This window comes from Anoplophora glabripennis, unplaced genomic scaffold (assembly GCF_000390285.2).
Source record: "Anoplophora glabripennis isolate ALB-LARVAE unplaced genomic scaffold, Agla_2.0 scaffold530, whole genome shotgun sequence".
In the NCBI taxonomy this organism is placed as follows: Eukaryota; Metazoa; Arthropoda; class Insecta; order Coleoptera; family Cerambycidae; genus Anoplophora; species Anoplophora glabripennis.
The window spans coordinates 221,938-244,355 of record NW_019416648.1 but is presented as its reverse complement, the minus strand read 5'-3'; the positions used below and the strand labels follow the sequence as shown (position 1 = coordinate 244,355).

General features: G+C 32.7%; 1 protein-coding gene across 1 annotated transcript in view; it reads right to left on the bottom strand.

The window, feature by feature from the left end:
- LOC108911691 overlaps positions 1-22,418 on the bottom strand; it is a 90,479-nt gene that overhangs the window by 32,614 nt on the left and 35,447 nt on the right. The window contains exons 8-10 of the mRNA XM_018716682.1: positions 7,050-7,196; positions 3,476-3,604; positions 651-750 (exon numbers count right to left, since the gene is read on the bottom strand). Coding sequence (XP_018572198.1) covers positions 651-750; positions 3,476-3,604; positions 7,050-7,196 — 376 coding nt within the window. The remainder of the gene's footprint in view (positions 1-650; positions 751-3,475; positions 3,605-7,049; positions 7,197-22,418) is intronic.

Below are 22,418 nucleotides of genomic sequence, written 5' to 3'. Positions count from 1 at the left end.
GATGATCCAATATTTTTATTAGAAATTCTAGATCTGTAAAAAAATCAATTTTTGTATATAGGTACGTAGTTACTATGAGGGAATTACATTATACCAATATCAATTTTAATTGAGTAGTTGATCAAAAACTGTGTTTCACTGCCAGTATTTGAAGGATGCGTTTAGGAATTGTTTAAAAAAAGGTTCCTCTCTTTTTTGATTCAGCTACAAGAGGATATCAGATGGATTATCCCAAAGAGCAGAACCTCACGTGGGTCACGTGAAATTTGCTTTTTAATAATATTTTCTTTAAATTATAAGATTTGAGAACAATGTTTAGCCCAATTGTCAATAGTACATACGCTGCGACTAACAAGCGCCGTTGTTTGAGATTACACTAGTTTGCTTAGTGGCGGGGTAGGAAAATTATTAAAATAAGGTTTAAAAATATTTAAATTAAATAAAAATTTTTGTTTTCACGACGTAATTTGAAAAAAGAAACTATTGATACGTGTTTCTAAACGTCAAAGGTAGCCTTTCCCCCTTTCAAAGTTACACCCTATATACAATGAAACATTAGCATTGGATATTATACTATAATAACTTATTTTACGTTCGTTTCAGTTTCTCCTTAAAAAAATTGCTCAGGAAAACTTATCGAATCGACTCACCTAACTGGATCGGGGAACGCCTCCGTGTCGCACTCCAGCACCGTCGTTGATCCGTTGACGACGCCGACCATCTGATTTGCGATCCGGATGGTCGGGGGGACTGCAACCAGGCAGAATGATCGATTAGTTTTGTTGAAAAAACGACGTTTTACTTTGCTTGTCGCTCCCCAGGAAAAGATAGCAAATACTGTTTCTTTAAACCGCGACAGTGTTGTCCATTATCAGAATTGTTTTTCAGTTTGCTCGACACAATCGCATACGAGGCTGGTTTAAGTTAAATTAGCACTAGGCTTTTCATTAAAAACGATACAAAGTATTTTTGTCAAACAGGAATCTAACATCTCAACATTCTGAACGTAATTGCGTCATTGACGAATCTTGCTGTAATAACGTTCTAAGTACTCTCTTTGTATTCATTGTGTTTTACTTTTCATGAAGCCACACTTATATTACCTTATTTGAAATTGAAACGTTTTGAAATATTAATGCGAAATATTTACCTGCAAAGCCATTGTTCTCATATAACTAAATTTGATTTTATCATAAGCATCCGGTCGTAAAATTAAACATGAGCTGGGTTTTCCTAAAAAATATATTAGCGACTTTTTTTATATGGAATTCCGTATCCACCAAACTTGAATGAAATGTATTTAAAAGAGTTCGTAATAGGGTTTTAACTTAAAAACTATTAAAGTTGGATAAGCTTCACCTTCACCTACTTTTTTATAAGGGTATTCAATTCTGGAGCAATTTTTATATTTATTTGATAAGAAATATTCTCGAAGACTTTCACATTTATTGAAAATATTTAAAACAAAAAGTACATGGCAAAGGAACTAACAAATAAATATAACATTAAATAACTAAATAATTTTCTCTATTTCAATTAAGCAACTTCTTTTTTCTATGCATTTTTAAACCTTTCTATTCATTTTCTTTTTTTTTAAGATTAAAAAAGATTTCTCGAGAATTTGGTAACTTCATATAAAACAAAAGTAAAAGAAAAAGCTTATCTTTGAAACAAAATATGTGGTTGCTCATATCTTGAGTTCTTTGAAATACAGAGGGGCTTCTAGGGATGAGCAAAATTAGAATATAAAAACTTTTAGATAAAAAAATCGCTATTACAAATTTTTTAAGAGTTCACTATTATTTTTTTTAGAACCAGACGCCTATGACCAAAATCAAATTTGGTTGTACCAAAATAATCACTTTGCAAGTAACAATTTCATATTAAAATGCCAAAAAATTTAAAATGCCAAAGTATTTCGATTTAAAATAACCGAGATATCAGAATGGCTCTATAAAAAATATAACAAAATGAAGGAGGTTTCTTTTTAAATATGCTTAAAATTTTCTATCGTAAGGAGTAGGCTTATGCTTATGCCATCAAATTGCATTCGTTTCCTGATCATATAATAATTATATGACATAATAATAATTTATAAGATTTTAGTAGGAGTAAATAATTACCAGATTTAAAACAAAATAAGCTATTTGTTCAGCTTAATTCCTCAAGACTTTCTTCTGGTAACGATAGCGAAGGAAATGTCTAATGAATGGTATTTTAATGATCCTTATGATATCAAGAATTGTATGACACAAGTTCTGTAGACCATTCCACAGTATCTGTTTCAAAACTTACATGAAGATTAAACGGTGTGCCACTACATAACTTTGCTGTGACCACAACAACATTGAATAGTGAAATATGTATATGTAGCTTATTTTCAGTAAGGAGTTAAAGAACTTTATGTCACATTACTTGTTTGTAGTCTGTTATACGTTTTTTAGCATTTTTTTCTGTACATTTTTAGTGACAAAAAACAAGTAACTCTTAAATGGCTAATATATGTTGATTTTCTATAAGAATTTTCTTCTTACCAACTATATATTTTATCAAATAACGAAGGTAGGTAAGTATTTCAACTAAACAAAACAAAAATATATAATGCGTAATCGAAAACTAGAAATTCAATAAAATGTTACTCTAACAGACTTTAAATGAAAACTGATTTGTTTTAATTTTGTTCTGGAAAGACATGCTCAAACAAATTTTCAACTATATATTGTACCTTTTTGTTCAGATTTTTTTTTAATTGTTCGAGTTTAGAAGGTAGAACGTTTATACGGATTTTCAGTAATTTAATAAATAGTTATTTCGTTTACCGGCAAGGTACTCGAAAGAATACGGCACACCCACCATTTTTGCTTCAAAAGAATAGCCATTTTTTTTAATATCATGTCAGCTTTAGAAAAATTATGTTGTTCTTTAAAATCTATTTCTAAGTTACTCCTAGAATAAATTAATAAATAGCATTGTATTTTTCATAGACAAACACAAAAACTAACAAAATTAATGCTTTGACAATAAATATCATTCACCAACCACAGTTTTGTCTTCAAACTATTAGTTGTGTTAGTCACAATACAGAGACTCTCTACTATATTTATTTAAATATATATTATATATTAAAATAACCATTTTCCATTTAAAAAGTTGCGCGTAAAGTCGTATTCATTTATGAAATCATTACAAAAATAGACAGTTTTAATAAAACAAATAAATGAAAATAATATAAAAAAACGAAAAATAGTTTATATAGACAGACAATATAATTATAATTAAAAACAGATGTGCCCAATTGGTTCCTTTTTCCGAAAAAAATATTACCTATCCATTACGCATTACTTTTGCGTATGCGCTTATACAATTAAGAATAATTTGACATTCAAATGACAGTCTGAATCTTTATTTAAAGTGCTCTCATTGTTCTTATTTATTGACTGAATTAAATAACTTGAAATGACTACGTATTACTTACAGTATACCTCCAAAATAAATGTCTGATTGGCCTGTGGAGGTACTCCATTATCAGCTATGCACATATATTCACCCATATAGTCCCTATGGACCAAAGTAATATTCAGACTATTACCAGGGATTTGGACATCTGAAAAATCAAACAAAAGTTGCTGAAATATTTGCAGATTTGAACTTGACTGATTGCACTGTTTATTTAATTTTGCCAATTATAAACCGGATCTCCTTATATATAGAGTAAACCCAGGGGTGATGGCCTTAACTTTTTTCTAATGCTTCCAACTAAAAAGCTTAATTTAAACTTCAACAATAACTTTAATAAATTCTCTTTATTATTAACAAAATAAATTAGGTCTTTGACAACAAAAATATAATGTAAATATTATTATTCTGTTATATGTCACTGGCCAATTCCCTAGTATGTCTGGCAGTCTCGCCCATATAAAGAGAATTCAGATGACTACAGTTAATTTTGAAACCTCTTTTGTTTTATTTCTTCTTTTGTCCGCAAAAATGTCGTCGTTTTCGTCGTCATTACAAGTTTTGTGTACTTAGTAGGCACAAATATAGTACTCTTTGTCATAATAATTTTCTCCACATCCACTGCAGTTATCCAAACGGGTCTCAGTCTTAACTGTATCTGTATTGTTGTATGAGATATTCGTTTTCATTACTGGATTTAACGACACGTGTTGCTCTTCTTCCTTCATTTTACGCTTGCGAACTTCAATTGTTTTTTTATAAAGTGGAGAAATGTCTTGCAATAGTTTCGAAGGAAGATGCTCTTTAGGTGTACATGTATGATAGGGTATTGGCGAATGTTCATAGGAAATATTTGAACAGACGATGATATGTTAGGAAACAGTGAAAGTGGAAGTATTCCGTTAGATTTTCGCAGAAATGCATAACCTGGTATAGCTCTCCTCGTTGATGGAATGACATTGGTAGCTTGAAACCCAATTATTGCATTATCAAATGAAACAATTTTTACCTAAGTTTGATTAAGTAATTCTCAAAAATGTAGCACAATGGTTACAGTGTTGTTTGAACCAAACTCTGTAACTTTCGTAAAACTGTTTTTTTTAGTGATTTAAACGTTACTCGCAAATAATTCGAGATGGGATTGAGCAAAGATATGCGAATTATTTCATTTTTAGCAGCAAATTTCAATATTTCTCTAGATTTACAGTGAGTAGGATGTCCATCTTAAAGGAAGAAAACTTTTCCAGTCAATTTTATTAGCAAAAAATTAATTTTCATCCATTCTAAGAACATTATATATGCCGATTCTTGTAATATAAACAATATAGACCTGGAAACAATCCACCTTCAAACCCTGCTTTTCATTCGTTTTGGAAACAGAACTGGGTTTATTTAACAAATTATTGTCTTCCAAAATCTTTTTTGAAAGTTGGAAGTATGTATTAAGCTCGCGATAGTCCCTCGAATCTTCTCAAAACTGCGTCTGGTTTATTTCCAATTACTCTGCAAAAATACGACTACGCACGTTTTTAACTGCTAGAGAAACTCCTTAGGTTTGCGTAGTTCTAATATTGAAAACAAGTTTTGTTTCGTTTTGTGGTGCGAAAAGTAAATATGATTCTTCGCGACCATAGATATTTCTTGTTACAATTTTGTTTTAGTTTTATTAACTGAATAATTTTCATTTTTGACGGTATTTACTGTCGACTTTAGAGCAACCTCTGACTAATATTTATTCACAAAAGCGTTGAATTACAGTTGATTTGAGTTACATGAATTTTTATCCATGTAATTAAACATCCAGTGAATATTTTTTACTAACCATCTCTCCGAATCGGCCATCACTCCCTAGTTTACTCTACTAAGGGCAAATGAGTTACGTACACCTAAATGCAGTAACTATTTCTTATTTTTCTTACAAATTAGTAGTTTACTAGCGAGTACTATCAAATGAATATGATGAGCATTAATTTTTCTTTATCAAATTTACTTAATTGTGAATACTAAATGCGTCTTCAAACAAAAGGGAAATTAATTACTATACAAAAGTAAAACTGATTACTGGTTAAAAAAAATAATAATTTCAAAGAACCATGCACCAAATCAATGGAAAATGGATCTCGTCAACTCGCTGAAGTTGTAGTATATTGTAGCTTTTGGCCTCAACAAATGTTCTTTAGGTCATAAAGTCCAAAAATGGCTAGTTTTCGAGATACAGATGATCAAAGATCTTGCGAATTCATGTTTGAGACTTGATGATTGATAGACGACGCCTCTTTGTAAAATAAGTCCTATATGAAAGTTGCTGGGTTTGGAATAAGATTCCTTGACCTTGACTTTGATCCTTGATCAATATCATTTGACGATCAACTTAGAATTATTCATTGTTCTTTTTCTGAAGCTGCTGCAGCTTTTTGTCTCCGCAAAAAAGTTCTCGAGGTCATGAAATCCAGGAATTGCTAGTTTTCAAAAGAAGGAAATGTCATGCTAAGTTACTTTTGAGACTGACAGTAAGTTAGTTGATGAGTAGGAAAAGTGTATTTGCGAAAGAAATCTTTCACAAAGCTCCGTTTTATACAAACAGTCATAAGCAATAGACACCCTTAGAGAAAGAAATATTGATTTCTTATTTTAACTGTGTTATTCAGGAATGTAATCAAAATATAATAAAATACGTCATAAGCAATAGATTTTCAATTGTTTGGATCAATAAAACATTGATATGCGATTAACGTAATGAACAATGAACGCACAAATGTTTAGTGCTATAAATATTTAATTATTTACTTTAAACCATTAAGTGAAAAGCTTAACTCAGTGCTCAATTAACCAGATTACATAAAATTGGCGTGCAATCAAATTATGCACAATTTAAGTTACATCGAAGGTCATCTCGTTTAACAATATTAAAAAATTATAAAAGAAATACACAGCAAAATTGATTAAATTCAAAGAGCAAATAATAACGCCATGCAAAAAATAGTTTAGGTAGCAAGACTGTTTTCCCCCAACTGTTGATTGCGCCTACTTCGAAAAGTTGCTTCGAGCAGGATCACTGATGCACTGTCATTCTTCTCCCTTCACACCTTCACTCGAGGTCGCGTTATTCGTGTGGTAAAGTTTTCACCGTTTCTAGATTTCATGACTTGGAGAACTTTTATTCAGAAGGTCAAAAGCTGCATCAATAAAAAAGAAAAATATCCCATATGGATAATTCTGAGTTAACCTACATATGACCTTTAACCTTGACCACGGGTCAAAGTGAAGGTCACGTTAAGATACCTCACCCCAAACCCAACAACTTTCACTTAGAGCTTCTTTTACAAACAAGCGTCTCTTACCAATCAAAGGACTTGTTTATCTTGCAAACTAGCCATTTGTGGACTTTATCATCATGGGAACTTTTGTTCAGGAGGTCAAAAGCTACAACGTCCAACAATTTCAGTCAGTTCGACGGAGACCTATTTCCCACTGATTTGGTGCGTGGTGATCACTCAATAGTAGGCACTAGTAAAATATTTAAAATCCTCCCAAATATTCGAACTTTTTTGCGTCAATTTATGAAAATTTATGGAAACGATCAATATTTTTACCGTGCCAAGCTCCACCTCTATGAATGGGTTTGTTGTCGACCCTCTGCCAGGTGATCTGCGGAGTTGGTTTACCCGTGGCTGAGCAGTGCAACCGCACATTGTCCTCTTCATTCACTACTATCGGTCCCATAGGACCTGTGTGGGCACCTAGAAGGAAAAGCTCCGTTGTTAGTTAGCTGCTAAAATTGATGGCCATTGAAGTAATTATGTACTAGAAATAATGAACCAGCGACTTCACAAAGCTTCTAGTTATTATTTAACATATCAATATTAAATGCGCGCGTGTATTTTAATCAACGATATAGTTTACCATGTAGAACATGTAATTTTTAGATTTTTTGTTGCATAAAGAAAATAAAATGAAATGTTGGAAAATAAATTTGGTGAAAATATACAGGGTGTTTCAGAAAGACCTCCTGTAAATACAGGGGTGATAGAACACAAAAAACAAGAATTTTTTGTCTTATGAACTTCTCTTATTTTCGAGATACAGAGCGACAAAATAATTTTTTTTTAAATAGAATTTTTACGAAAGTTTCCAAAAGGTGGAAAATATTTTTATGAAATTTGGTATTCCGGGGTTTTTAAGGATGCCAAATACGCTGGTCTAATTACTTTTTTGGATATTTCATAGAGGGCGCTAGTTATGCTACATTTCTATTACATTTTAAGTTCTAATTTTTTTAAGGTTAGGTTTTTCACCATTCGGGCTCCAATTTCTAATGTACAATTTTGTTTTCTAAAAATAATGTACTCTAGTTAGAACTTCCTAATGTGGACGGTTTTCGAGAAAAAATACTTTTAATTAAACTCTTACAATATTACAGTGTATAAAATAAGTGACTTTCCTCAAAGTAGGCTTATGTCAAAACTTATTGATGGATGTCTCATAAACAACGCATACATTCTTAGTAATATTTTAAACTCCAATTAACCTTATTTCAAAATTTTTGTGATTGTTAGTGACTGTAGTTAGTAATAACTAATTACAGTCACTAAAATTTTGATATAAAGTTAATTAGAGTTTAAAATATTACCAAGAATGTATGCGTTGTTTATGAGATCTATCAATAAGTTTTGACATAAGCCTACTTTGAGAAAAGTCACTAGTTTTAACAAGAGTACATTTTATAAAATATAATTGTACATTAGAAATTGGAGCCCGAATGGTAAAATACCTAACCCTAAAAAAATTTGAACCTAAAATGTAATAGGAATGTAGCATAACTAGCGCCCTCTATGAAATATACAAAAAATAAATAGACCAGCGTATTTGGCATCCGTAAAAACCCCGGAATACCAAATTTCATAAAAATATTTCGCACCGTTTGGAAATTTTCGTAAAAATTAAATTTAAAAATTTTTATTTTGTTGCTCTGTATCTCGAAAACAAGAGGAGATAGACATATAGTTCATAATACAAAAAATTCGTATTTTTTGTCGTACTTCACCCCCTGTATTTACGGAAGGTCTTTCTGAAACACCCTGTATACGATCTTTTAATAAAAATCTTGTTGAGAACGTCTATCTCATTGTGGCATTTACAAACAAAAGATCAACTGTGCAGCGTTGAGCGTTACATACAACTTTTAAACTTATTAATCATTTTTTGTAAACGCTACGTGAAAAAAAATTTCAAATATCTTAATAATGTTTATAACCTCATGCTACAACAATAAATAGTACGTTATATACTTACAATTAGATTGAGAAGTGAGCTATTATTTACCGAGCATTTTTATATCCTGAGGCGCGTATTTACTTCATTCCGTTTATGAGAAGTAATGTTTCTCTCCCCAAGTAAATAATGAAATTGAAAAAACGCCTAGGTAAATAATGAAAAATTTTCCGTATTTTTAATGAACCGAACAGAAACTCTTATTACCTTAATTCTAGGTAAAAAAATAAACTCGAAAATTCTACACTGGTAAGTGGGATGATAGAAATTATAAAAAATTATTTGAAATAATTATAGTTAATTGTACAGTTATGACAAATCGTGTGTATTACTGCATTTCCTGTAGAACTAACATTTGTAACAGGTATACAGTGTGTCCCAGAAGTAACGCAAAAAATTATTTTATTTTGTGTTGCATTTTCACAAAAACGCTAAAACACGTCAATTAGTAAATAGGAATTGTCATTTTGTCACGTTGCTTAAACCTTTTTTGCGCTATGTTTCATAAACCTATGACGTCATCGACATTTTTTTTAAATAGCACTACCTAATTTTTTAAGCATAAATGGATAGTCCTTTTGAAGGGAAATACGTCGATATAGGGTTTGGCCTACTTTACTTTGACAGGAGCGAAAAAAAAGCCAATGACTGGAATGGACATGGTTTAAAATAACAACAAAAGTAGGTATCATAAACTGATGCGAGAACAGTGCCACAGTAAAAAATGGAAATTTGGGGATGTTTTGTGTTTTGGTTGATTGTAGGTACGTTTTTATGTATTGATATGTTGGCGTTTTCGGCGATACGACGAATGGCAGTGTGTGGATTTTCAGTGACAGCTAAACATAACATTTTGCCTATCATTTTCTATCACTGTCGTTGGCCTTCTAGATCTAGACAGATTTCTAACATGGCCAGCGTCTTCAAATTTGGGTACTAATCTGCATACTGTAGACGGAGGTATTGGTTGTTCTGGATACTTGGCATTGAATAATTGACATACTTCATCATAACTACGGATCCTATCTCCGTATCCAACCATAATTAGGATTTCAGTTCTTTGTTTCTCATTTAAACACAACACCATCGTAATGTAAAGTTATGGTATTTGTAACTGTCACAATGATATGAGGCACTATTGCATTCGCTAACTGTCGTCTTCAGAACAATGCCTACATAGCCCCTGTGATCGGGTGTACCTACCCAATCTACATAAAAACATGTGCCTACAATCAACCAAAACACATTTTTTGCTATAGCACTGTTCGCGAATAAGTTTGTGATACCTACTTTTGTTATTAATTCAAACCATGTTCATTCCAATCGTTAGCTTTTTTTCGCACCTGTCAAAGTAAAGTAGACCAAACCCTATATCGAGGCATTGCCCTTCAAAAGGGCTATCCATTTACGCTTAAAAAATTAGGTAGTGCTATTTAAAAAAAATGTCGATGACGTCATAGGTTTATGAAACATAGCTCAAAAAAGGTTTAACCAACGTGACAAAACGACAATTCCGATTTACTAATTGACGTGTTTTAGCGTTTTTGTGAAAACTCAACACAAAATAAAATACGAATTTTTTGCGTTACTTCTGGGACGTACTGTATTTACTTCTGTATTCTGAATATTTTTCGTATTTTGTGAACATTCATTGACACATCAATAAATCAACCAGTAGCCTGGAAGTTTTTTAGGACAGCATCTTGACGTGCAAAGAAAGTGGAAGATATACTTAAATTTTCATTGGATAAGGTAGGTTTTTGTACTAATTTAGCAATTCTCTTCTTGTCATTTATTGATTCCTTAATATATCCTTCAGCCACTGTAGCCGACTTCCACCCACCGTGCCTTTTTAAGCTTAGTAAGCCTCCTCCATTTTCTGTCAGAAGTGTTGCAGAACTGCGCCTTAAAGAATGGCCAGTACAACACTTAGGACTTTATTTCAAATATTGTTCCATGGTACTTTAATAATAGTATTGTGTCCAATATTTTGTTTAATATGGTTACCTCTTCGGTATAAAATAAAAAGTTTTCTAATTTCAGTCGGCCTGTTAGCTAGGTATTTCTTAACAACATTAATCCGGTGTGGCTCAACAATAACAAACTTCCTAGATGTTCAATTCTTTGAATTAGGAATATTTATTACAATAATATCTCGGATGTCTAAATCATCAATAACCTTATTGCACAGTTCATTCATTTTTTGTGTTTACAACCATTATTTTTCTGTTTTAAGAATGCTGTTAGTTTAAAAAAGTTTGAAATGTCAATGTTTTCCTTTATTGTAAGAATAGCCTTTAACATGGAATAATTTGCCCACAATGTGATACTTTTTTGCAGTCAGCTTTTTCTTTGAAATATACCAATAAAACATTTTCTATTATTTTAACAGCTTTATTTATTCACACCATAAATTGAGTACATTCTCTTCGATTTTTCTAGCAACAAATCACTACTTACACCTATTGCTGCACTTCTAACATTAAGTTCACTGTGGACCCCATACTTCCATCTCTATATCACTGTCACTAAAATTTTCACTCATTTTCCAATTTTATTCACACGTTTTACCTAGAACTTTTGGTAGCGTCTATTTTCTGGAAAATGACATTTAAAATAACTATATTGCATTAATGCAATCGAAATATTAGAAAAAAACCAAATGACTATCAAAATCTGATAAAATCAAATATGACAATACAGAGTGTCTCATAATTAGCTGCCAACCCTGAACAGGGTGATTCTATGATCAAAACTAAGTAAAAAAGTTCATATGAACATGGGTCCGGAAATGTTTCCTAAGGGCACAGGGACCCATTGAAGAGGGAGGAATGGAAATCATTTTTTTTGCAATATCTCTCAATCGCGTTGTGATAAATGAATGAAATTTGGTATACACAGCTAAATTTTGATGAACAATTTGATGGACTAATCCATTTATTTCCACAAGGTCCATTGGGGTGGGTACGGGGGGCCCTTGGTACTTTGCGTGTGTAACTTTTTCATCTTTGACTTTTTAACAAATTGGACAGCAATTTCCGTTTTCCCGAACTGTTTTACGTTAAAAAGGTACTCTTGTTTCAAATCGTTATCTTTAACGGTTTCTGAGAAAATCGCTCATTTCCTCTCTTTTCCATTTAAAGGATTAATTTTTATTTAATTTAATTTTTTATTATTATTTTTTTAGTAAAGTTAGATTAAATTTAAACAAAAAAATTTTTTGTTTAAATTACTATGAAATTGACCAAAGTGGGATTAATTCAAGAGCGATTTTCTCAGAAACCGTTAAAGATAACGATTTGAAACAAGAGTACCTTTTTAACGTAAAACAGTTCGGGAAAACGGAATTTGCTGTTCAATTTGTTAAAAAGTCAAAGATGAAAAAGTTACACACGCAAAGTACCAAGGGCCCCCCCGTACCCACACCAGGCAAAATAATCAAGTTTTTTTAATAATTTTTTTAAAATATTTTAATTTCTCCGAGAGCATTCTAATTTTGGTAAACTAACCAAAAATTATTTAAATAATTGTAATAATTATAACTAAATATATTCATATTCAGAGTGTTGAAATATATACGTAAACAATTTTTTTTATTGAAAAAATGCAATAGCATAGAGTAAAATATACAGTATATTTAATGCATAAATAATAAAAATATGTGCAAATTAGACAGTTGGCATTGAAATATTCGAATTCCTTGGCTCGCGATACATCGGATTAAAAAAAAAGATTGAAATTGGTCCACTAGAAGCCGAGATAATGCAATTTTTTCGTACCTCCGCATTTTGAGCCTCCGAATTCAGTCTCGGAGAGAAAGTCCTCTCCCGCAATTTTCCCATTTTGAGTCACTTTTCGTGCGTGCGAGCGATAGCTTTTCCGCTGATTTATCTATGTTCCGCTAACTTATGTATATGACAATTTTTTCCAGCTTAAAACTCGGAAAAACGAAGCCACTGGATCAAAGATTATTGCTAAATTGTTTATAAATTAACGGTAAATGTCGATAAACTTCGACCGCTTAGGTATATCTCGAGAACTAATAAACGGAATTTAACTTTTTTTTAAAGAATCGTCTTTCCGAGTCCTTTAAAATTATAATTTTTGAAAAACACTAAATTACAAATTGATAAATGTAATCACTAATTATAAGCTATTTTGCAACATCGGTAATAAGTTTAAACATTTTTAACTTGCGGTATATTGTGCAAAATTCAATTCTAAAACTTTTTTTTCCTTTTCAATATTCTTCCAAAATGCATAGGTTCCAAGATATAAGTATTTTTTTAACTTTTTAAACATTTTTGCAATTTTGAAAATGTTCCGGACCTCACCCAGGTCTAGGAATCTACACTTTTATTATGTGAGTTGTACTGAAGGTATTCCAGCATAAATTAGGTTGCCCCCTCTTACATCCAAGAAGTGGGATATTTCGACAGATCGGCCCTGATCTATATATACTGTCTATACTGAGTTTTTTACTGCGGAATTGAATGCAGCGGAGGATCCGCCTTAAATACTGCAGAGTTGTAGAAAGAGTCACCGAAAGACAACTAAATTCATTTTTTTATGAAAAGCCGATGTGATGAATATAAAATATTATTTAACAGTTTAGTTTTATTATATTGTAGTGTCGCATTCAAATCCAAATAATACTAAAACAGGAGCAAATCATCAGCGTCGGATCACAATGACGCTGCTAAAATGTTGGCAGCTCAAATCCTCGCTTGAGGCTTGAGAGACGGAATAAGCCGAAGTTCGGTTGGAGCCGCTTTCTAATGTCGCGGAAGAGTCGCATCAAATATCCCGGTCGGCCTTGCCGCAATCGACTGTTAGTAATTCATGGTAATTAAGCTACAAGTAGTAAAAATTCGGGAAATTTAGTTATTCAGCCCTGATCTAAATATTGAAGTTACTAGATTACTGATACGACATAATAATATGTCATATGACATTGCATCTCTGGGGACTTAGATGTGCACCCAGCTGATAAGGAAAGAAAAACAAATGTATGTAGCAAAACAGCTATTTACTTCAATGATTCTTGGTATAGTTACACATACAAAAATATATAAAATTTCAATTGTTTTAAGGCTTTCACAATCCGTGCTGATATTTAAAATAGGATGGTTTTTCGTGTAGTTATGCCGTCCCAAAAACCTGATCGCAGCTGGTTACAGAATTGCCTTTCATTTCCTTATCCTTGTTGTTTTCGGGTTAGCCTGTGTGAGGGCGGATCCGCTATTAAAACCCCTGGTCCGCCCTGATGTTCATTTCGGTTCTCGTTGGTTCTAAAACCGCTACGAACTGAACCACTCCTCAAACAATAATGATCCTCCGAGACGTTCCGTAGTGGTCTGCTGGTATCTCCAGTATCTCTGCAATTGCTTCACCGCCACTGAGACGACTCAGTAATATTATAGTTTATTAAGTACTTATTGAGACTATTTTCAATAAATGTGCAAATATTAGAATCGCATAGGTTCCTACATTGTTTTTCTTGTCGATTAAAAAAATTGTCGAGAATTTGAACATAAAATAAAAAGTAAAATGGAAAACTTGTCTAACTTTGTTAGTTCTTAAATCAATAGTTAGGTACCCTAAAGTAAAAAAAAAACTAAATGTTTGGATACCTCTATGTTAATCAAAATAATCACAAATTATTCTTAACAACTACTCTTTTTTAATTTTAGAATCATACGCCTGTGACTAAATCAAATTTGGTTGTATCAGAATAATCTCCCTGCAGATGATTAGTTCGTACTAGAATGGCAAATTGTTTCAGTTTAAAATAACCGAGATCTTATACCTAAAGGTAGTTCCAGAAAAGTGAATTAGATACCTACACTAAGGTATGAGGGGATTGATTTATCCTAACAAGTAACAGATTGAACAATTCTTAAAAATTAAGCGATATTTTAAACAGTTTCAATGAGGAAAACATTGAGTTTCTTTCCGCTCATGAATTAGCTGATTCATAAAGTACATTCATATGAAGTGCTCTAGTCACAGAGTTTTGACATAACCGCCTACAATCAGTTAGATAACAGGTGAATCTGACAGTTGATAGTCCTAATTGAGAAAGTAGGTTGAAATTCTAATTATCCCGTTTAACTGTTACTTTTTCGTTTTATATTTGGTCTATAAAAATAATGAACTCATCATTTCAGTAACAGTGAATACCTTGATATGTTATTAATTCATGGAAAGGATCGTCGTATATGTAAGATAGTTTTCCTCAAACATTTCTACCAAATAAAAGGACATTTATGAAAATATCCTAACGTGTTCTTAAACATCCATAACACATACACTTGGGCAGAAGAAACCCCACATTTTGTACAGCAGACATAAGTGTTCTATTAATGTTTGGTTTGAAATTTCGATAGACCTATATACCTACAGGTGTGTTACCACAAAAACTTACAGGTGACATTCATTATAACTTTTTGGAGGAAGTGCTACTGGTTGAAAGAAATACCTAAATATGTGCCAGCCAATAACGTAGTATCTACGTATGGTGCCACTCAACTTGTCTGGTTGTTCTTCGGGTTAAGAAGAAATGGATTTCTGATGGCACAAAATGCGATAAGTTTTTTATCTATAATACTGCGTTTGCGTTCACTTTATTTTTTGATTTAATCTATTAAATGACGTAGCGAAGTAGTCATATTGGTAGATTAAGGTTAAAATTAACAACCTGACACGAGTCTCTATCTTGCAGTCAATTCCCTTACACCCTGTATAATTACACTATTCAATAAAATTATTTCCGAATTATTCAATACTTCCATCTTTCCAGTCTCTGTCATAAATACCAAATCATAACATTTTAAACAAATGACATCCAGACACCGAATTCGTCAACATTATCAGCTAATTGGCAGAGATGGATGCATCACACTATTTGTTTTTAGCGCATGCAGCGTAAAATTTTCCGCGAAGCACCAAACCCTGTACTCAGTCTAATAAATAAAACATGCGCGAGGTGATAATTCATCGGTGCCAAACACAGATTTCATGCATCGAAGTAGGCAAAGATTCGGAACCGTAAATTCTGATTTATTCCGCCAACAAAAGACTCCTGATCCTGTGGACTTTGCATATATCACATGAATTGGAATTTGATAAGGGATTTGATTACTTTACAATTTAAGAGAAAGAATTGAGAATGATTAATAAAACGTCACCAAGCAATATTGAAAATGTAGGCTAGTCTATTATTCAAGACGAACCAGTTCAAACTTTTTAATTATTATATTTTCTTTTATCTTAATCACTAACTTAGTGTGTGTCCTTGAAATTTTCATTCATCACGAAATGCCAACAAACGTATTAACTACATATTAATTCAGAAAAGTATGTAAAGGTTTTTAAGAGTCAAGAGTATTGTAAAATTATTATCTAATCTTATACGATGGTGTACAGAAAAAGAATCGCGTATATCTATACTAGTATACTCTAAAATTTTTCCGTAGCGTTCACTACCATATTAAGATCTTAGATAAGTCATCCACTGGTCGCATTCATGAGGCACTTTCACATATATTGCTATTTTATTGTCTACGTTCAATTATTTTAATTTTCCCAACCAGGAACTTGTAAAGAGACGAAGTATTTTGGAAAATGGAAAATTTTTGTTTATTTTTCACGATCGTGTAATAATGTTGTCAAGATTATAAAATCTGTCTTAGAGAAAGAAGCAGGTTATTGTCTAATATTCCCTAACTATGAATACGAAACAATTTCGCCATATAAAGTAGCAATTTTGCATTATTAACAAATTGAACAGTTAAACTGGGACTGCTTCTTTCTCGGCTTTTGATGACTAAGGTAAAAGCAACTTGCACCACTTTCCTTGCCATTTTGACATTTCAGTAGAGTACGGAAAAAACAGGAAGGATCGGGGGAAGCGAGTGCAAGTGAAGCATGCAGTCGTTCTTTAATATCGGAAGTGGATACTCGATACTCAGGGTCGTTAGTGGACTCTGGGCATGACTCGCCCTTATAAGATGGCCCATTAGAGTAAGACCTTCTTCTTTCTAGTAATTTTGTAGACTCTTACTCTCGCAACCTCTCACTCTTGGAGCTGAGTGTACAACAAACCCCCAGACGTGACAATATAACATACAAAGTATGTCCCAAAATTCACGCAAAAAGTAATATTTATAAAAAAACTGGTTTTTAATTAAAAATTGTAATTTTTGTGTAAGGATGATAAGGATAAGATAGGTTATAGGGTTATGTATGGAATAGCATATCGGATAAATGGCATCCAAGGTTTTGCTGCCACAAACGCACTCTTTTGTCGAAATTTTCCATGACCGTTTTGCATAAATGTGGCTGAATTTACTTGATACAGTGCTCAGTTTCCTCATTCAAGGCGTGAGTGGTCGTGGGCTGTTAGCATAAACATTCAAAAAACCTTGGTATGTTGATCAATTCTGATCATCAATACGGGAAATTACACGACCAGGAATTGAATTGTTTCTCAGACTCTGTAACGTGTGGCATCGTCTTGTTGAAACCAAATACCATTTACATACATATCTTGCAATTTAGGTATAAAAAACTAGATGTCGCGATAGCGAACGCCATTAACCGTTATTGTCTGACTGCCCCCATTTTTGAAGAAGAATTGAATGGAACAATCAGTCGAGGATTTTCTGGACCCTAATGCTATAATTAATGAAAAAAAAAAATCAATATGAAAATGAGCCATATCACCGAAGATAATCCATTCAACGAAATATTTTCGCTATACTTACGTGGTCAACAGCCTTCAGTTCTTGAGTCAATTGAACTTTGTAAGCATGAAGATGCAAATCTTTCGTGAGAATACGCTGTATAGAGCTTCTCGAAATGACTAGTTCTTTTGTACGAAAATTGCGTACTACTTTCATGTAGCGCTGCGGTTTGTAATAGCCCTGAAGTGTCAGCTGTCACGCTGTCTGTTGGTAAATATTCCCGCTTATTCCAATATATTTAACTGTCATCGTCTTACAATTTAGACATTTCGCAAAATGAAAAATGGTGCTTTATTTTTGTGACATATACCAATAATTAAAAGTAAATTCACATAGACAACGACTAATTGCATCGACCTGGATTAGGTTTATCATAAAAAAAATAGCTAATGGGTTTAATGCTCAGGTGGGGACCTTACCTTACTTGGAACAATCTCTTAATTAATTTATAAGACGTATTAAGAGCATATAAACTTTGGATAATTTTCTCAGAAAAGTTCAAACAGATGATACAGAAGTTAGCTGTGGTATGTTGTGGAGGGGACTTCAGTTATGTCTGTCAAATTTAAATGAATAAAAAAGCATCTTGTCATGATTTAAAGAGTGACCATTTGAGGAAAATCGGTCAATGTAAACCGGACATATAGACAAAACATGGTTTGATAACCATAATACTCTATGAAATACAATTGTTGTGAATATGTGTAGCAATGATGCTAGGTTGAGTGGACTGTACTTGTTTATTTATATTGAAAAAACTCTTACAAACAATGTGGCAAGTGGTGCCTACTAATACATAAATGAATGAACAACGATAATAATAATACATGCTAAATATGAAGATGGTAAAGTGCCTAATGCATTTTTATCGAGAAATAAAATATAACGGACTCCTCTTTGGAAAACCATGAAAAATCATAGTAGAGCTATTTGCAAATACATCGTTATAAAAAAGTTCTGTATAAAATTCATATTTTCGTTAAACAATTTTTTTTTCGAAAAACGGTGAGACCCGTCGATTTTTATTTGATCCAGGGCACCTTGTTATGTGGAAAAATTTTTTTTTCGATAATCCACTTACGGCAGCGATGACATAATTTTTTTTTAAATGACAACGCATATTTTTTTCGTTCGAAATTGATGACAGTGATAATTATCTAAACAACGGTGTGAAAATTTCGATGTCTTACATAACAATTTTTTTTAGAAAAATGCACCTTAAGTTCTTGAATGCAATAATTTGCTGTTTACGGATCAAATGCCTTAGAAAAAAATTTATTCGGCAGAAAGCATTTCAGATAACTTAAGTTGCAACTGGTGTTATGTAATATTTGCGGAATTATTCATCAGATATTGTCAGGATCCTGATTAAACTGCAAAATTTAGAACCAAGTTCAACCGCACAAAATCCAAATAGTATGTAGCAAATTAAGGTCGACTTTTTGTCTTCGAGTTTGCCGATAAATTTCCCAAAAAAAAAAGATCCAAAGAAATGTTTACTTGAAAGGAGTAGATTACCTGAAATATTGAAGACTAAAAATCAGTACCGATTTAACATTCTTTGGTGAAATCGTTTAATTCGAAATGGCAAAACTTAGTGAACGCGAAAGAATTGATATTTTGAGGATGATTGGTTTCGGCGATAAGTTACGAACCCATCAAGAAGCTTGCCAATTATTTAATGCAACGTACCCTGACAGACCACCAATTACGCAATCTACGGTTAGTAGGGTACTGGCAAGGTTTGAGGAAACTGGTAGTGTGAAAGATGCTCCTCGTGCGGGTCGTCCTAGAGTAGATGATGAAACTAGATTGAATATCCTGGTGGAGCTCCAGGACAACCCTCATTCTAGTACAAGGTCGATTGCATTGAACAATGATATTTCACATGTAACTGTGGTGAACTTTCTCAAAAAAGAGAAATTTCACCCCTATAAGGGTCACTTGATACATGCATTGACTGAGGACGACCCAGACCGCCGTCTCCACTTTTGTGAAGATTTAATGCATCGATGTAACGGAGACCCCGACTTCCTCAAGAACATAATTTTTTCTGACGAGGCTACTTTTTATCTTAATGGATCGGTGCATCGACAAAACTGCCGGTATTGGTATCAGGAAAACCCGCACTGCGTGCAAGAAGTAGATCATCAGCACCCCCGAAAGGTGAACGTTTGGGCGGGAATAATAGGGCGTCGTACTTTAGGCCCGTATTTTTTTTGAGGAAAATTTAACTGCTGTTCGCTATTTGGATTTCCTGCGGTTCGATTTGGTCCCAAGCTTAGCAGAGTTATTCCTGAACAACGAGGATCCTGATATTCCTGAGGAGAGAATTTGGTTTCAGCAGGATGGTGCACCGCCCCATTATGGAGTACAAGTACTTGATTAACACGTTTACTGGCCGGTGGATCGGGCGACGCGGAACAATCGAGTGGCCTCCGCGTTCGCCAGATTTAACACCTCTAGACTTTTTTTGTGGGGCTATTTGAAATCGCGTGTGTACACAAACAGACCAGGTGATTTGGAAGAACTTAAAAACCGTATTCGTTTTGAAATAAATCAAATCGACCCGGGAATGCTTGAACGAAGTGTAGACGGCGTTTACACACGCTTAGGACAATGCCAAATGGTACAGGGTGGGCAATTCGAACAATTTCGCTAGACTTACACAAACATTAGTGTAATTTTACTCGTTTGAAATGTAATTTTGTCAACTTTGTCCTTTTCGGAGCCATTAATAGTGTAAGTAGACAATTATCACTTATAAGAACTTAAGGTGCATTTTTCTAAAAAAAATTGTTATGTAAGACATCGAAATTTTCACACCGTTGTTTAGATAATTATCACTGTCATCAATTTCGAACGAAAAAAATATGCGTTGTCATTTAAAAAAAAAAATTATGTCATCGCTGCCGTAAGTGGATTATCGAAAAAAAAATTTTCCACATAACAAGGTGGATCAAATAAAAATCGATGGGTCTCACCGTTTTTCGAAAAAAAAATTGTTTAACGAAAATATGAATTTTATGCAGAACTTTTTTACCACGTTGTATATTTCCAGTATTCGAAGCAGTGTGATTATGATAGACAATTATACCACAGTGGACAAATAAATATACCTTTCCAGAAGATACGAAAATGGCACAGTTACTTAATGTGTTCAAATTTTGAACATTAGTAAAGAGTACAGTTTTACTTAAAATAAAGGACACGCAGAACTAAAATTTTCACCATTCAATTCATTTTCATAAAGCATGTTACAGAAAAAATTCAGAGTATCATAAAAAAAATAAGACGATTTTCTCCTATAGATAGACAGACCATTGTCTTTTGTTATAACAAGGCAACAAATGTGATTTTTTTAAATGAATTAAATTTTAGCCATATTTTATCAGTATCAATTTTAAAAAGCTCTGGCACAAGTATGACTATCAGCTAGATGCGCCAGCTGCTATCTCACTATATTATTTTAGAAAAACTTCTTTGAGGTTAGATTTTTTATAATTCTTGTATTAGAATGCAAACTCTGTTATAGCCCTTTTACAATGACAATTTATTCATGAATAAATTGACGAAGTTCTTCATGAATTAATTCACGAATTTATTGGTAAACAGTGTCGTTTTACACTGCTACAGACTTTATCAAGTTTTTTGACGCATGAATCAGTTCTACCAATGAATCAAAGAAGCAAATAAATTTCAAAAATGTCACCTTTCCACTCATAATTGTAGTGATACAACAGCGGTACCGTTCTGACACATATATAAATATTAGTTTTTGTAAATAACAAATCAGTAAAAACAATGCAAAACTAGCACAATTATTTACATATTCCAATAACATAACCTCATTACTGATCTGAGGCTGGAAATCTGTTGGGTTGGTACTTCCGAACTTCACGAAGAAATTGACGAAAATTAGAACATGCTCTAATTCGTCAAGAACTTGATGAAGTTATTTGACAGCTGATTTGGTGCATTACACTTGTCCAATTTCTTGATGAAGCGACTTCATGAATTAATTCATCAATAAATTGTCAATGTAAAACAGATATTATATAGCTACTTCTTCGAACTTTAGAAAATAACCTGATTTTTCTGGAAAACTGTTAGATATAAGTATGGACAATCTTATATCAGTCGAAAGGGCATTCGATTTTGCATTCACCTATGACAATTAATATGGGTCATTCCATTTGAAAAGTTTTTCAACTCGTAAAATTATTAAATGTAGGTGTCTGTATTTCCGAGTCTGAATAACGTAAACGTTTTCCTTACAGATGACAAGACAGAGTAATTTATGCCAAAACGAACTGTGAAAATTACAGGTTTCTAACTCTTACGATTAAGAGGCTATCTAGCCTCATTTAGAGAGCTGAAATCGTGATTTTTTTCAAAAACAACTGAACATCTCGAAAACGGTAAGTTTTAAACACCATGAACATTTAATAAACTCTACCTAATATTAACCAAGGAATTCAAAGATGCAATAATATACAGGATGTTCCATTTAAAATAACAAAGTTATGTAGCACCCACGTGAAATGGAACACCCTGCCAAAAATATTTTTTTACATATCCCACATGATTCCAGACAACTTTTATTAAAACCATTTTTTTATAAACTTTACAGTTACATAGTTACAGAAGAATCCTATTGTTAAAAGTTTAATGTACATATATACTGTCTGCAAACGAATGGGCGATACTTCAAGGGTAGCTTGGATGAAAATTCCTTAATAAGTTATGGGTCCACAAAGAGATGAAAACATTTTTTCAACTAATAACATTTTTAATTATAGACGCGACACATCTACGTATCCTGTATTATCAAAACCTCCTCTCAATACATAGATAAATAAAAACATATTCTTGAAATATAATTCAATCAGGACCAACTTGCTGATAATCATTCTCTTTTTTTATGAATATACTCTATCATTA